Below are 17470 nucleotides of genomic sequence, written 5' to 3' on the forward strand. Positions count from 1 at the left end.
TATATTCAAGTTTTTAGAAGACTTTTATGTATTGTTTTTAGTGTTGATGTGCCTATATATATTTTTTTGGCAGGGTTGACATAGTCAGAAGTATTATCAAAGTTCTAGTGGCATCCATTTACACTATCACAAGTATTGGTAGAGTTTAAGACTCCCAGAAAAGCTATTCAAGGTTTAACCTTCTACTTTTTTATTTATTTATTATCACTATTAAACTATTGAGTTTTATTTTATCTTTATCTTCATCTTTATTATCTCTGTTAAATTATTATGCATGCTTATCTATACTTACTTATGTATGCTTGTTTGTGTAAACCATTCATAGTGAAAGTATAAAAAAATTAAAAAGTGAATATTATCCCTTTGATATGTAGGAAATTAAATTCATTAATAATGGAAAACCAGAACCGAAGTTGGATGTATGATAGAACGTATGATCAGAGGCGGGGTCTTAAACCCAGTTTTATTAAAGGGGTAAATGAATTTGTGGATGTGTGTACTAGAACTCATGAATTTCTCAGAGGAGGTTTAGTTAGGTGTCCATGTGCCAGATGTCAATGTGGGACATTTAAATAGTTGATCGACATTAAGATTGATCTATATACTCATGGGTTTAAACCTAATTATTGGGTTTGGACAGAGCATGGAGAAGAGATACCCACAGAGAATCAGATTAGGATAGAAGAAGATATTGAAAGTAGCTCTGAATTAGGTGGTGTTACGTGGGAAGAAAATTTTGATCGTTATCATGAGATGGTTGTTGATGCTTTGCAACCTGAGTTTCACATGTACATGCAACCAACAGTGGAGGAACCAAATCGAGATGCTAAGAGATTTTATGACCTCTTAGATTCAGTTAGTAAACCCTTGTGGAAAAATTGTATCCATTCACGATTGTCACTTGCTAGTAGGATGCTGAGTATAAAATCAGAGGGAAACCAATCCCAGGGATCTTTTGACCAGTGGGCAACTTTGTTTAGAGAAATGCAAACAACACCAAATGAAATTCCTGCTAATTACTATGAAGCTAAGAAAATTGTTTCCCAACTTGGGTTTAAGGAGGTTAAGATAGATTGTTGTGTCAATGGTTGTACGATATATTACAAAGAGGACAAAGATCTTAGACAATGTAAATTTTGTGGGGAGCAGAGATTTAAGCCTAGGAAGGGAAAAAATAAAGAGGTTCCATATAAAAGGATGCATTATTTGCCATTGATTCCAAGGCTACAAAGGTTGTATGCATCAATGAGTACTGCCCCTCATATGTTGTGGCATCACCAAAATCGCAGAAATGACGACGTGATGACACATCCTTCCCATGGTGAAGCATGGAAACATTTTGATACCAAGCATCCTCATTTTGCAAGCGAACCGCGTAATGTTAGACTTGGACTTTGTTCTGATGGGTTTTCTCCTAATGTTCATTTTAGCACACCGTACTCTTGTTGGCCTGTTATAGTTACCCCTTATAACCTTCCACCTCATATGTGTATGAAAGACCCTTTTTTGTTCCTAACGTGCATCATACCCGGAAAAGAAAATCCCAAAGCAAAAATTGATGTTTATCTTCAGCCATTGATAGATGAACTTAAAGAGTTATGGGATGAAGGCGTCCTAACATACGACATTCATAGCAAGAGGAATTTTCAGCTAAAGGCTGCATTAATGTGGACAATTAACGATTTTCCTGCTTATGGAATGTTGTCTGGTTGGAGTACGGGGGGAAGATTAGCGTGTCCAGTATGCATGGAGGATACCAAGGCCTTTTGGTTAGATTATGGCGGAAAGAATTCGTGGTTTGACTGTCACAGGAGATATTTACCTGAAGGTCATCCTTATAGGCGTAATAAAGTTGGTTTTAAGAAGAATGTTGAGGAGGATGAAGAACCTCCTATTAGGCTTAGTGGCGAACATGTCTGGGAAAGAGTTAGACATTATCCTAAAATAGTTGACACAGGAGGACAAGTGAGATTGAGCGGATATGGGGTAGAACACAATTGGACCAAAAGGAGTATATTTTGGGATCTCCCATATTGGAAAGATCATTTGGTTCGTCATTGTTTGGATCTAATGCATATTGAGAAGAATTTTTTTGATAACATAATGAATACCGTTATGGATACTGAAAGAACAAAAGACAATGAAAAGGCAAGGTTAGACATGGCTGTGCTTTGTAAGCGACCAGATTTGAATTTGGTGCAGGTACGCGAAGGTCATTGGGAAAAGCCTAAGGGCAACTATGTCTTGACACTCCAATAACGAAAAAATGGTTGTAAATGGGTACAAAAGTTGAAAATGCCAGATGGATATGTTTCAAATTTACAAAGGTGTGTCGATGTCAAGGGAGGAAAATTGTTTGGGATGAAAACTCATGATTGTCATGTATTTATGGAGTGTTTGCTTCCGTAAGCCTTCAAAGAGTTGCCAGACCACGTGTGGAAACCGTTGACCGAAATAAGTCAATATTTTAGGGACCTTTGTTCATCTACTCTTCGGGTTAGCGATCTTGTACAAATGGAAGCTAATATTCCTATTATTTTGTGCAAGTTAGAAAGAATTTTTCCACCTGCCTTTTTCGACGTAATGGAGCATCTACCAGTTCACTTGGCATATGAGGCACGTGTTTGTGGACCAGCTCAGTATAGGTGGATGTATCCATTTGAGCGTGAAATAGGCACGTATAAGAGATCAGTGAAGAATCGGGCTAGAGTAGAGGGTTCAATTTGTCAAGCATACCTAGCTAGAGAGACATCAAGTTATTGTTCTTATTACTTTGAGCCACATGTCATGTCTAATAGAACAAGGCCGAATCGGAATGATGATGGTGGTGTAAGTTCATCTGAGCCTACCCTTTCTATTTTTGATCAACCGGGTATTGCTGGGGGAGCCAACAAAGACAGATGGTTAACTAGTATGGAAATGAAAGCTGCCCACTTACATATCTTGTTGAATTGTCCTGAAGTCGATACATTTAGAAGTCAATACGAGCAGATCCATGGGAGCAATAATTCTTTATCCAACTTTCCATCATGGTTCCAATGGCATGTAAGTTTTTACATTTTGTTGATTGTATCAAAGTATGTCAAAGTAAATCTTGTTTTTCTAAATACTATATTTTGTTTGACAAAATCAGGTAAGAAATCCCAGTAATGGCATAACTTGTCCTCATTTATTGAGTTTAGCATTCGGGCCAAAAACTAGGGCCACGAGTGTTGGTATGTTCAAGGTTAACGGGTATAGATTTCATACTCCTGAGCATGCATCTGGAAAGAAGACAGATAATACAGGCATATATGTTAAAGGTGATGGAGGGAATGATGCATCTGATTGGTACGGCACTCTTAAAGAGATTTTGATTGTTGAATATCCAAGTCTTGTTAGTTTAAGAGTCACCTTGTTTTACTGTGAGTGGTATGACCCTACTAGGCCTCGGGGAACACGTAGACACAAAGACTACAAAATAATTGAAGTATTATCCACTAGAAGATATGGGAGTTACGATCCATTCATCCTTGCGCAAAAAGCTAGACAAGTGTATTACATGCCATATCCACAAGGCTGTAAGTCTAATTGGAAGGTTGTGATTACATGTAAATCACGAAAAATAATGGAGGAGGCACAAAATGAATCTGAAACCGAGGTGTATCAGAATGATGAGCCTCCACATGCTAGGATCATTTCAGAAACCGAGTTTCCACCATCATTAGCATCTACGTCAGGAGATGTTGATATGATACAACTTCAAGTAGCTGACCTCCAGGTTCCTAATGAGGAGGACGATGACATTGAGAACTATGATGATGATGATGCTTACATTGATGATGATGGAAGTTCAGAATTCTCGGATTGAGGTTTTAGTTGTTAATTTACTTTTAAATAAATTATATTTTGTATATGTGTTGCTGCTTCATAGAAGATTAGAATCAAGTAGGAGTTGGTAAACTCTTCTCTTTATGTTGATTTTTCTGTAACTTGATTTCATACTACTTTCCTATTGCCATTTACACTTTGATTTTGGTCCAAAGGGATGAGTGTTTATGTATAGGAGGAACAAATTTCTCTTTGCTATTGCCTTGTATTTATTTTCACTTATGTATGAAAAATAGCCTTAATTAAAAATTAAAAAAGGATTTAAATGGAAATTTTCAATAACATAATACTCCTATCTTGTATCGGTTATATTATGGATAATAACTTGCTTATTTTAATGTGTACAGGATATGGTTGGTAGAGACGGAGATCGCGGTCGTGGTCGTGGCCGTGGCCGAGGCCGAAAGGGGAGGCCTAGGCTTTCTACTGGTCAGCCCCTTGACTTACATGCGGATCCATACTCTCTCGTTGGGTCATCATCCGACACGACTGCTCCGACCAATGGGAGACCGCCACCTATTGCTACTACTACCCCCTCCCGTCAGGAGCCTCAGATACACATGATGCCTACTCCGGGTGTGCCAAGATCATGCACTCAACAAGCCAATGAACCTTCCAACACTGCCTCACATGGTGTGCAGAGTGATCCAGCTATTGTAGCTCCCAGTCGAGCAGGATCTTGTGGGGAAAGACAAACCACATCTAATAATACCCAAGATGCTCAGGGTCAAGGAACATCCACTGCCACTGGTCACTCCAGCACAAGTGCTCCGAAGCTCAGATATGATGGTGCCAAATGGTTTGTTATTTGCTTTAAATTTTATGAACTAAGCGTGCACTTTAAATGGTGTGCTTTTATTTGTTTAGTTGGATATTTGTTAATGAAAATATTTGCTTAACTATTTGCTTTGATTCGATATGCCTATATTCTTAGTTCCTTTAGTTGTTATCAAAGCTAGCTTAACTATTTGCTTCCTGTGTCCAAGATCCATATATTTAAATGGTGTGCTTTTATTTGTTTCTTTGAATTGTCATTCCTGCAGTGCGTGCAGTATTATTTTGACTTGTTAGTATCTGATGCAGTTTTGTCGTGCATGGTTAGGCTGATGTTGTTTTGTTTTTTGATGTAGTTGGCACCCACCTAAGCCTGGATTGAAGCGTATTTCTCAGGTTTTTAGGGAAAACTACAACAAGCCTTGGCTGAGTTTTGATGAGGCAGATGATGATACTCGAAAAATATGGTGGACTGAATGGAGGGTAAATTCTATCTCCTTATGCTCCTTATGAATAGCATATCTTTTGATATTTTGATTCTTTATTTTATTTCAAATATTTAATTTTAGTAACCTTAGCTTCGTAATTAGTACTCTCTTAAAATACTGATTAATTAATAATACCTTAAAGTCATTATTATGTGCAGTTTGTTCTATAAGATGGAGGTATTGAAACTTTTCTGTAGATTAATTTGGAGATGTTAAAAACAAGCAATACTTAAAAGTGATCAAAATTAATAAAAAAAACTAAAGGGCAGATTTGATTTCCATATTCATATTTTGAATGGTTGATGATCTCGGATGTTGTGTCTTATTTGGCTAAATATACTGTGACATATAATAAGAAGGTTCATGAACTTTATTCTTTAGAAGCATGGGTCACATAAATCAGTGGGAATCACAATGAGTGACACGCACTATATTGTATGTATATATATGTTAATCTAGTAACATAGTTAGTATTGTGTGTGTGCATGTCCATTATCTCATGTGTGTTGACTATGTGAACATTTTCACACGCATAATCATATCATCATGCTGATTTTTGTGATTTAAAAAACACATTATTTTCTGTTCTAATATTGTATTTTTCATAAAAAAGAGGAAGACAAATGGTATTACAGTAAGGCTGCAACCTTGATGGGACCATATCTTAGGTTATGACAACTTTAATGAGAGTCATTATCATGAAACTCAGAATCTCTTATATCTCTAAGTGGATCAAAATCGATTATTGAGCTACTGCACTTTGCAATATCCACTTCTTATTAAAACAATTATTGTGTCACTCTTCATTACAAGGTTAACTAACTAACCACTTATGAATAAAATCAATATTATTTGGATCTGAAGCTTGCCAGACACAGTTCAATTCTTCAAATCCTGCAAAGATCACAGAAACAGTAACAAAATTAATTTTTGTAAACCAAGTAACCAACTACTTGTGCAGTTGTGATTCTGTAATTAGTAGTAGCATGAGTTCATATACATTATCTTGTTTAATGAGAATTCAGATGCTATTTTCATTGAGAGCCTCAGGTATTCAAGAGTGCTTGGCAAAACCATGAACTCTCTGCAACTTCCACAATGAGGTAGTGAAGGTTTAGCAGTTAGGAAGAAAAACAAACATTGATGCTAAGAAAAGGAAAGAGGCCGGTAAAACTTTAAACTAACCTTCTATGGAAACATGATAGTAACAGCTGAACCTGCCAGCAAGAGGAGGGGACCATGTTCAAATTCAAATACATGCTTTTTTAAAATCCAAATTACCTTGCATGGCTATCTCATCTTCAGTTAATTTCTTTTAACATTTATTTTAAGTGATATTGTAAAATGTGATTTTTTTTTTTAAAATAGAAATGCTTTGATATTATTGATACGGAGGAGGATGATATCTATCAAGCTTGGAGGTTTAGGGCTGCCAAGCGCTTGCGAGGTATGCTCCATGCCATTCGCAAAAAAGGTGCCCGTCCATATTGGATCCCACCAGAAGTTCTTGGTGAATTGATGAGACGTTGGGACACTGAGGCCTATAGACAATTACAGGCGAGAAATACAGCTGCCAGGAAATCGACTCGAGGTACTTCCCTTCACACTGCAGGAGGCACCACCTTTCCAGAAGCGAGATTACGCTTGGTAAGTTGCTTATAGAACCCACTTTTTTACTTAAAGACAATTTTTACTATGATATTTGCTGTTCTAAAAATTTCTTAATGAGCTTGTTCTATTCTGCTTTTGCTTTTATTCTGCTTTTTAATTATTTTTAATGATTTTTTAATTACTAAAATCTTATTACTAAAATATAGACACAACAGAACTAATTATATCTCAACAGTACTATATGCAATTTTTTTCCTCAATCAGTGATAGTGTGTCATATTGTTTCTCTCATTATGTAGAATCATTCGCTTGGAAGACCATCACGTATGGATGAGTTTTTTGAGCACACTCATACTCGCAAAGAGGATAGGACTCAATGGGTTGATGAACACTCCCGAAAGACAAAGGTAACTTACCTTTATTAATTGTAACTATTTTGTTATCTAATTGTTATGCCTTATTAATACTTATAGTAGTTTATCAATCATTTCTCCTCATTGTAGGATATATTTCAAGAGCGAATGTTTCAGGCTGAGCAAGAGCGGCAGGCTGCTATAGAGGCTGGTGTAACTGATCCACCGCCTGTCTCTGAGGAAAGCATATGGATTGAGACAGTGGGTGGAAAACGAAGAGGTAGGGTATATGGTATGGGTGAGGTAAGGGACTCTTCCATGGTGCGGCCTCGAGTTGATGGGCCAACCACGACCACCAGTGCTGATGTTTTGGATCTTAGAGAACGAATCATAATACTCAATAGGGAAGTTGAACAACATGCTGCTAAATATAGAGAGCTTGAAGACCGCTACCAAAGGGAGAAAAGAGAGTGGCAACAGACAGTTGAATCCTTGCGTGAGGATCTCAACACCAGTAATTCACAGATGGATCAGTTTAGTCATCAATTGAGCAGCTTGACTGAGTATGTGAGGGCCATGGGTCCTAGTAGTTCTGGATCACGTGTTCCCCCACCTCCTCCTTTTACTTTTCCAAGCTCTCAAAAAAGCACAGCTCCAGCCCCAGTCCCAACCCCAGCCTCAGGTAGAAAACTCCCACCTATTCTGCAGCGACCAGGACAACCACAGAGTTCTCAAAGGGAGGATGATTCTAATGATTTTGATGACTCGGATGATTATTTAGATGAGTATGAGTAGGTTATTTAATTACTTGGAATATTTTGTATTATTAGTAGATTGCAATTTAAACGAATATGTCTAAGTTTAGTTATTTATCCTGTCTTGAGTCTTTATGTTAGAGGATTATCTATTATTTTTATAAGTTTGTAAATTTATTATCTAATATTTAGTATAAATTTTATTTTTATATTTAAAAATTTATTTATCTTGTTATCTATATTATGTATAAATTTTATTTTTATATTTATTTGCATTAACTGTTTATTATTTTTCAAATAAAACAAAATAATTAAAACACATCTATTAAAATCGACGGAATAGTTGTTGCTTTTTAATTTTAAAATAGACAAGCAAACCTAAATACAGACACAGAATTTGTCGATATATAAATAATAAAATCGACGGCAGTTTCGTCGATTTTATTGGATCCAATATCGACAACAAAATTGTCGATTTTAGTAAACATATTATAGACAAAGGCACCGTCGATTTTATTTGTATCAAATATCGACAGTAGAGGCGTCGATTTTATATAATAATATCGACGCCCTTTATGTCGATTTTAGTGAGAATATAAAATTATCAAACTCATAATATCGACGGCCTTGCTGTCAATTTTTTTAAATTATTATCGACGGCCAGGCAAGCCGTCGATTTTATCAGCAGTTTGAAAAATCGACAAGCTTTATAGCGACCAACTCCGCCGTTTATTTTGCCGTCGAATTTCAATATTATCGACGGCTTAGCCGTCGATTTAGCCGTCGATTTTAACGACGTTTCTTGTAGTGGTTTAAGCAACTTTAGCAAATCAAATGGAAATTTTTAAGGATAAGTTACACTCTTACTCCTCTAGATTTTCAAAATTACACGTAACAAGGACTACTTGACCAACTTACCAACTTTGACTCTTATTACTCAACAACTTAAAACCTTATACTATGAGATACACCCACTTTTCTAGTAGAGTAAAGTATTAAAATTATAAAAAAAAAATTAAAACTACACTGCAAGAAAAAAGGTCTATGACCACGCTTTTTTCTTGTCACGCTTTAAAAGTATAGCCAAAAATGGTCAATGGCCACGCTTTTATGAGGGTGGCGATAGATTAGAGATTTGACCACTTTTTTTCTTACTACGCTTAAAAAGCGTGGCGAAAGGGGTCTACGGCCACGCTTTTATGAGGGTGGCTGATAAACCCATATTTTATGATATATTTTGTGCTTAATCTGAGTGATTTATTCAATCCTTCACCCACTTATTCATATTAATTGCATAGTTTTACTTTTCCTTCCATATTATGTGATGTATGTGAAAAACATGTTTCCTATGCTTAAAAATAATTATTTTGATTACCCTTTATTTCCATTTGATGCCGTGATTCGTGTGTTGAGTAGTATCAGATCTTCTAAGGCAGGAATGACTTAAAGGATGGAAAGGAAACATACAAAAATGGAAGGAAAGCACAAAACGGAGTTTTTGAAGAAACTGGCATCCACGCGATCGCATGGGTGACGCGGCCGCATGCCAGCGCGAATCAACAGCGACGCGACCGCATGACTGACGCGATCGCGCGCCACAAGCAGAACACATATGATGCGGCCGCATGACTGAAGTGACCGCGTGACAAGAAAAACTCCGAATGACGCGACCGCGTGACCCACGCGGACGCGTGACAGAGGCCACGCACCAGAAATTGCAGAAAACGCTCATAGCGAATTCTGAAGCCCTTTTTGGCCCGAATCCAAGTCCAGAGGGCATAGACTAGAGGTTATGAAGTGGGAGAATGCATCCATTCAAAGAGAGTCTCCAATTAGTTAGTTTTCCATGGTTTAGATTTAGTTTTGAGAGGGAGATTCTCTCCTCTCTCTTTAGGATTAGGATTTAGATTTAGGATTTTATTCGCTTTCCAGATTATCTCTTTACCAGGTTCAATATTCCTTTTTATTTTGTTCTCAATTTAATTATGAATTCTTCTATGTTACAGATTACTCTTTGAATTAATGTTATTTGAGGTATTTCAGTTTAATATTGCTTTCTTTTATTTATGTCACTTTTATCCCCAATCTGAAGACATTTTTATTCCAGTAGATTTACTTTTTCCCTTTTGGTATTGGTTAAGAAATCAGTAACTCAGGAGTTATCAAACTCAACATGATTGATAATCGTTATCTTTACTAATTGAATTGAACTTCAATAATCCCAATCTTTCCTTAGGGATTAACTAGGATTTGAGGATCTAACTAATTAGTCACTTGACTTTCCTTTGCTCTAGCAAAGGTTAACTAAGTGGAATTAAGATTCAATTTTCATCATCATTGATAAGGATAACTAGGATAGGACTTCTAATTTCTCATACCTTGCCAAAAGTGTGTTTTACAATTATTTATTTAATTTACAGTCTTTTACTTACTTTAATTGTAATTTAAATCACTTGTTCCTCATCTTCAAAACCCCAATTTACAATCTTCATAACCAATAATAAGAACATACTTCCCTGCAGTTTCTTGAGAAGACGACCCGAGGTTTAAATACTCGGTTATCAATTTTAAAAGGGGTTTGTTACTTGTGACAACCAAAACGTTTGTATGAAAGGACTTTTGTTGGTTTAGAAACTATACTTGCAACGAGGATTTATCTGCAAATTTCTAGACCACGCAAAAGTTCTCTCATCAAAATGGCGCCGTTGCCGGGGAGCTGCAACTGTGTGCCTTATTATTGGTTATTGTAAATATTTTTCTTTTACTTGTCTATTTGTTTTTATTTTTCCCTTTTATTTTTATTAGTCACTATGAATCCTTACCCATCTCGCTTTGAGTTTGGTTCTAATATTGTTGAAAGGAATGAAAGTTATAACAGTAACATGCATCAAGGTCAGAGCAATCAAAGATGGATGGAGCTAAGAGGATCTAATCAACCCTTTAGGCAGCAACACCCTCCAAGATATCATGGACAAAGACCATTCTACAATGCATACCAAGGCAATAGACATGGTGGAGATCCTTGTAGTTACCAACAAGCCCCACCCTATGCTTATAGGCCATCCTCTCAACACAACTTTGAACCACCACACTCACAAGCTTCTTTTCACCATTCGCCACCACATGATCCTCATTCACCCCGATTCCAATCCAATTACTCCCAAACACCACCACTTCCCAATGTACCACGTCCAAATCCATCACCCCGAGAATCAGAAGTTCGTCTCAAGGGAACAGTAGATCAACTTCAAACAACCCTTCATCAACTGGAGCAAGCAATAAGTCAATTATCTTCTAGACATTCGAACATTCAAGGGCCTCCCAGAGCCCCATGTGGACAATCTGATGAAGAGCGTAGCATGAAGGAGATATTAGAAACTCCAGTGGACAAGACAGAGCATGACTTTGTACTAGAACAAGTAGAGGAAGCTGTCATTATACAAGAAGAAGAGTTGGTAGAAGACTTAGGAGACGCTGAACTTCCATGGGAACCCAGAGTTGTGAAGAATTCTGTCAAGGACGTTACAACTGATGCTAAGGAAGATAGTGCACAATCCTCAAGGCAGGTATTTCATGAAAAACTAGACAGAATAATCCAAGAAGCAATTTTCCTTGATAATGATAATCTCAAGTCAAGTTCTTCTAGTAATGAACTTGCATCCGCGAGTGAATTCTCTGAGATCGAAGAATCTTCCCCAAGCGAGTACGAAGATGATACGGAGGTAGATTTCTCTCAACCTCCAGTTTATGACTTAAGTGACGAGGAAGACATAGAAGGCTTTGATCAGGACATGGATACATTTAAAGAATCTTGCAAAGAAGTGAAAATTTTCACAGAAGAGCACACGGGAGTAGAACTCACAGAACCACTGGAACCACCTATCCCAAGGCCATTACCACCCAATACAAGCTTCAAGTGGGTACAATCCTTAACCTTTAGCTTTATTTTTTCACTTGAATATGGTTTGCTTGAAATAGATGGCCAGCTTAGAGCTCTCTGCGGCTTTAAGAGTAAAGGGGAAATGGCTCGTGCTCAGAGCTGGCGCACAAAGTTCCATAAGGTTCCATGCTTCAACTCAAAGTGTGCGGATTGGCATCATGATCTATCAAATGGATCTCGGAAAATGTTTGGTTATTCTGGTGAGAATCTAATTTCTAAACCACCCGGATGGAAAAATATAGATCAAGACAAAGGTGGATTTAAAAGCCAAGTTTGGGATCCTGGAATCTATTTTGACATTCGTCACCCCGGGATCCTAAGAATCTATTTGAAGCTGCTCAGAAGCTTTCCATGCCTAGTTTGGGACCCCAGAGGCTATTGGCATTCCAAGCATTGGTGGAGATTTATGGACGAGTTTAAGCATAAACCGCTATAGCAGGAAGCTCATCCAATGTCCAACTTAAGGACTTTAACTAAAAGTGCTAGGTGGGAGACAACCCACCATGGTATGGTCGTTTCTTTTTCAGTTTTACTTCATGTTATTTATTCTTATTTCCTTTTCAATTGAACCTGAATATTCTTCATTCGCATTGCATATTGCATAATTGCATACCAGTTTATTAAAAAAAAAGGGTGCGTGACGCGACCGCATCATTCATGCGATCGCGTCAAGTTGCGAAAACACTCCCCACGCATCCACGTCATTCACGCAGCCGCGTGATCTGGAGATCGGCGTAAACATCCAACGTCCAGAAAGTTAGGCTGGAATCGTGCGGCCATTGTGCGTTTTGCACAAAACGCCCACGCGATCGCGTCCTTAATACGATCGCGTCACTTGCACAACATCAATCCCACGCGACAGCGTGAGCGACGTGATCGCGTCGCATGGATTACACAACATCCCAAAAGGAGACAGAGAGTTGCGCTAAAACGACGCTGGAATCGTGCGTTTAGCACAATTTCGAGCGACGCGATCGCATGCCCCAGGCGATCGCGTCATTCACTCTTTTAGCTATTCCATGCGATCGCGCCACTCACGCGATCGCGTCAACCACCATTTCAGCCCAACCACGCGAGGGCATAGACCAGAGGTTATGAAGTGGGAGAATGCATCCATTCAAAGAGAGTCTCCAATTAGTTAGTTTTCCATGGTTTAGATTTAGTTTTGAGTGGGAGATTCTCTTCTCTCTCTTTAGGATTAGGATTTAGATTTAGGATTTTATTCGCTTTCCGGATTATCTCTTTACCAGGTTCAATATTCCTTTTTATTTTGTTCTCAATTTAATTATGAATTCTTCTATGTTACAGATTACTCTTTGAATTAATTTTATTTGAGGTATTTCAGTTTAATATTGCTTTCTTTTATTTATGTTACTTTTATCCCCAATCTGAAGATATTTTTATTCCAGTAGATTTACTTTTCCCCTTTTGGTATTGGTTAAGAAATCAGTAACTCAGGAGTTATCAAACTCAACATGATTGATAATCGTTATCTTTACTAATTGAATTAAACTTCAATAATCCCAATCTTTCCTTAGGGATTAACTAGGATTTAAGGATCTAACTAATTAGTCACTTGACTTTCCTTTGCTCTAGCAAAAGTTAACTAAGTGGAATTAAGATTCAATTTTCATCATCATTGATAAGGGTAACTAGGATAGGACTTCTAATTTCTCATACCTTGCCAAAAGTGTGTTTTACAGTTATTTATTTAATTTACAGTCTTTTATTACTTTAATTGCAATTTAAATCACTTGTTCCTCATCTTCAAAACCCCAATTTACAATCTTCATAACCAATAATAAGAACATACTTCCATGCAGTTCCTTGAGAAGACAACCCGAGGTTTAAATACTCAATTATCAATTTTAAAAGGGGTTTGTTACTTGTGACAACCAAAACGTTTGTATGAAAGGACTTTTGTTGGTTTAGAAACTATACTTGCAACGAGGATTTATCTGCAAATTTCTAGACCACGCAAAAGTTCTCTCATCAGTGGCGATTGATTCGAGATTTGGCCACACTTTTTATTGCCACGCTTAAAAAGCGTAGCCATAGAAAGAAACAGGCACGCTTTTAAAGTGTGGCGATAGAGTTTTGTTATAGTGACATTTTAAAGCGTGACCGTTTCCTACAACTCTTTTGGCACGCTTCAAAGCGTGGCCAAAAGATTAAATTTTTTTTTAAAAGTTACAATTAGTGAATTACATTACACACCCTCTTTGAGACTCTATCTTTCTCCTTCGAACCCTAACCTTACCCCTTTTTAATTCACAAACCCTAATCTAACACCCACCACACTCCCCCCCCCCCACATTTCCTCTCACAACAGCGCCGCAGTCCCACTCCCCCTGTTCCCCTCTCCAGCGCACACAACACAATACACACACGCACCACCTCACCCAAGCGGGAGAGGAGAGCTCGAGGAAGGAGACGCTGCCTTGCTGCCAGCTCCGTCGAAGACCATTCCGCCGCCGCTGTCGAGCCAAACCCGAGAGAGAGAGTGTGTGCGACAATGAGGGAGGAGAAGACGTCACCAAACGTGTCACCGCCGCTGGAGGAGCTTCGCTCTTTACCATCGCCGAGGAGGGGAAAGAGAAGCTGCTCCCGTCGCGCCAGTCACCATCGTGCTTCCTGGTTGCCGATGAGGGAGCCGCGAGAACCGTTGCCGTCGCGGAGGAGGGGGACGCGTGAGAGGGAGCCGTCTTTGTGGTCGCCGTCGCAGCTGTTGAGTAAATCTTCGTGCTTTTTCAGTAAATCTTCGATCATCATTTCATCATTTATTTTGAATATTATAATAAATCTGTGCTTTTAATTGTTATTACTCTTTTCCAATTGATTTTAAGAAATCGAAGATTTACGGATTTGACAAGGAACGGAACCGGTGGAAGGAGAGAACCACAGGTACCGTCAAGTTCCCGAAGAATAAGGTTACTAGCAAGGTTTGGCTTCTCATCTGAACAAAATTCATTTGTGCTTCTTTTTTTATGTTGTTTATTCTCTGATTCATTTGTGCTTTCCTAGTTCTCTGATTCTTCAGTTCGTAAGTAGTTAGAGAAGTTTAAATGATAATTGTTTGAGCCTCATATAATAATGTCGCATGGTTCTTTTGCTGTCATTATAGTAGTTAAATCTAAGAAGGTTAATTGGTTCATTTGTGCAACTAAGTTTTGTTCTTTTTTTTTTTGGTGTTTATGCAGAACAAAATCATTGCTTAGTGTGGTTCTTTAGCTGTAAGCAGCCCAAATCATTGAAAAAGGTAATTCATGGATTCCATATTTTTTTCATTTGAAAATCATACTAGAACAATACTAATTTTCATTGAATGTTATGTGCTTTCTGAATTTATGTTTTATTGTTGAAAATCTGGTGACCATTATTATATCTAGCTTTGTGAAACTTTCTGGTTTTAAATTGTAATTCCTTTGTAGGTTTGAGTATAATGCAGCAGCTGACTTGGTGAAGGAACTCGAATTTGAAAAAGTTGAAAGTATGTTGAAAAAGAAAATCTAAGATTAGCAAAAGAACTTTCTGCTTTTTGCCGGTGCAACATTATGACAGACGAGGCCAATATGAAGTTGCTCTTTCCAAAATTGACGAGGCCAATATGAAGTTGCTCTTTCCAAAATTGACGAGGCCATAGAACACACACCTACTGTTATTGATCTACATTCTGTCAAGGTTTGCTTATTAATACTTTTCTAAGATTAGTTTTTTTTTCAAGTCCTTTTATGTTGTAAAGCTTTGTATTTTAAGTTCACTTAACAGACTATAACTACAATGTAGTTGAAGCATAAGTTTTGGTTAGGTGGGTCAACTTTTAGCATTTGTATGTGGCACTAATTTACAACAAAGCTAAACTAAGTAAATTGAGACTGAATTTGGAACTAACCATGATTTCTTCAAATGACTAGTATATTATTTGTTGCTTATCTCATTTTAGATTGAAATGCCTAGTATATTATTTGTCTCTTTACAGGCTATAGCATTAACGGTGGTATCTATCGATGTTGCTGTGGCTACGGTGACTGATCTGCAATTCCATTTTTTTGGTGCATGTGTGGCATTGGCATGGATTGTACCAAGTGCTGTAAATAAAATCCTCTAGTCTCGACTGCAGCAGCAAGAGAACTAGACAGCTTTGTCGTGAGTAATTTTTATCATTGTTACTTCCTTTTAATGCCAATTTCTCTGTGCTTCCTATCTATTTCTTTTTTTTGTCTAATTTATGCATTCATTAACAGTCTGATGTGGAAAAAAACACCTATTACGTTGATTTTCCTGGCTGCTATGATGCCCTGCTTAGACCTTCCGGGTGTCCTCTCCTTTCATTGGAACTTCAGAAACACACCCGTGATTTTTGGCTCGGCAATTCTTGGATTCTTGCTTCAGCGGTCTGGTGCTTTAGCATTAGGGTAAGTGAATGTTCTATTGATTAGTGATGAGCTCTTGCTGTGTTTCTGTTTTAATTTGTAAACAAGAAAATTGGATGATTATTGAATGTTTTCTGCTGTTTTATTGAAATGATTAGTAGTTAGCTCTTGATTTTTATTGGATGATTTCTACTGTTTTCTGCTATTTTAATAATGTGATATAAAGCATCTGCATTTTAGAAAATAGCAAATAGCAAATTAGAGGTTAGAGATGTTGAGGTTGATAGTGAGGCCACTGTTATTAGGTGGCCTAAAGGTCATGCAACAAAGCTTACCTCCTTTAAAGAAAGTAATAGTGAAATCCAAACTTCATGTTCAGATATTGCAAAGTCCACCATGGACATAACCAAGTATGTCATCATTGTTATGTTCATATCATTCAATGAACTAGAGACATATAATTTAGTTGTTCTGATTGTGTGTTTTTTGATGAACTTCTATTTCATTGCAGGATTCAGAAAGAGGAACCTAAAATCATTGCATGGGAAAGCCAACAGAAGGCAAAGGCTAAAGCAACAATACGCAAACTCGAGGTTTCATTTCAGTTCATCAAAATCTGTTGCTTTGAAATTTGTGTAGAAATAAGCAAGCAAGGCATTAAAATTTGTGTAGAAAAAGCTCACAAAATGTATGCAGATAGGTCTTTTTTCCCCCTAATGATGAAGAGGTTTAATATAGATGAAACTGGAAAAGAAGAGATCGTCATCAATGGATAAGATTCTAAACAAGTTGAGAAGGGCGCAGATGAAAGCTGAAAAGATGAGAAGTTCAATGGCAATGCCTTAAAAACAAGAACAAGGACAACAGGGCAAGCAGAATTCCAAGCCTCTCAAGGTTTTATCATTACCAAATTATATTCAGTTATGGTCTCCAAGCAGATGCTTTAGCACTTATGATCACTGATTCCACTCTTAGACGAAGCACAAGTTATTAAGTTTGAAGATACTGTTTGTTTGTTTCTTGATCCTCACTTCTGTTTCCCTTCTTTTTTTGGTTTAATGTATTTAGTTGCTTTTCTTTGCATACTTTATCTTTTGAATATATTCTCTGCTCTCTCTTTAACTGAATGGTTCTATTTAAGTTTTTGGAAACCACAAATTGCTTTGTTCTTCTTTGTTATTTTGTGTTCTTTCTAATTGGAATTTAGTTAACTAACTATGCACCTTTTTCTCTTCTTGTTTAGTTCAAAATGTTGTCTCTTCTATTGTTCAGTTAATCATTACTTTTACTATGCCTTGTTTGGATG

General features: G+C 37.4%; 3 protein-coding genes across 3 annotated transcripts; all 3 read left to right on the forward strand.

Annotated features, from left to right (window-relative positions):
* Nucleotides 1-411: 411 nt before the first annotated feature.
* LOC148567645 (uncharacterized) lies at nt 412-3768 on the forward strand. The gene is made up of 3 exons (XM_088484589.1): nt 412-3045; nt 3134-3590; nt 3761-3768. The coding sequence occupies exons 1-3, from the start codon at nt 2515-2517 to the stop codon at nt 3766-3768; spliced, it is 996 nt and encodes a 331-aa protein (XP_088340715.1). The 5' UTR covers nt 412-2514.
* LOC148567646 (uncharacterized) lies at nt 754-2259 on the forward strand. Its single transcript, XM_088484588.1, has one exon. The coding sequence runs from the start codon at nt 754-756 to the stop codon at nt 2257-2259; it is 1506 nt and encodes a 501-aa protein (XP_088340714.1).
* Nucleotides 3768-7891, forward strand: LOC107636516 (uncharacterized). The gene is made up of 6 exons (XM_088485438.1): nt 3768-3851; nt 4218-4669; nt 5001-5127; nt 6501-6779; nt 7043-7150; nt 7247-7891. The coding sequence occupies exons 1-6, from the start codon at nt 3768-3770 to the stop codon at nt 7889-7891; spliced, it is 1695 nt and encodes a 564-aa protein (XP_088341564.1).
* The last annotated feature ends 9579 nt before the right edge of the window (nt 7892-17470 follow it).

This window comes from Arachis ipaensis, chromosome B4 (genome assembly GCF_059453495.1).
Source record: "Arachis ipaensis isolate K30076 ecotype BB chromosome B4, ASM5945349v1, whole genome shotgun sequence".
Classification (NCBI taxonomy): domain Eukaryota; kingdom Viridiplantae; phylum Streptophyta; class Magnoliopsida; order Fabales; family Fabaceae; genus Arachis; species Arachis ipaensis.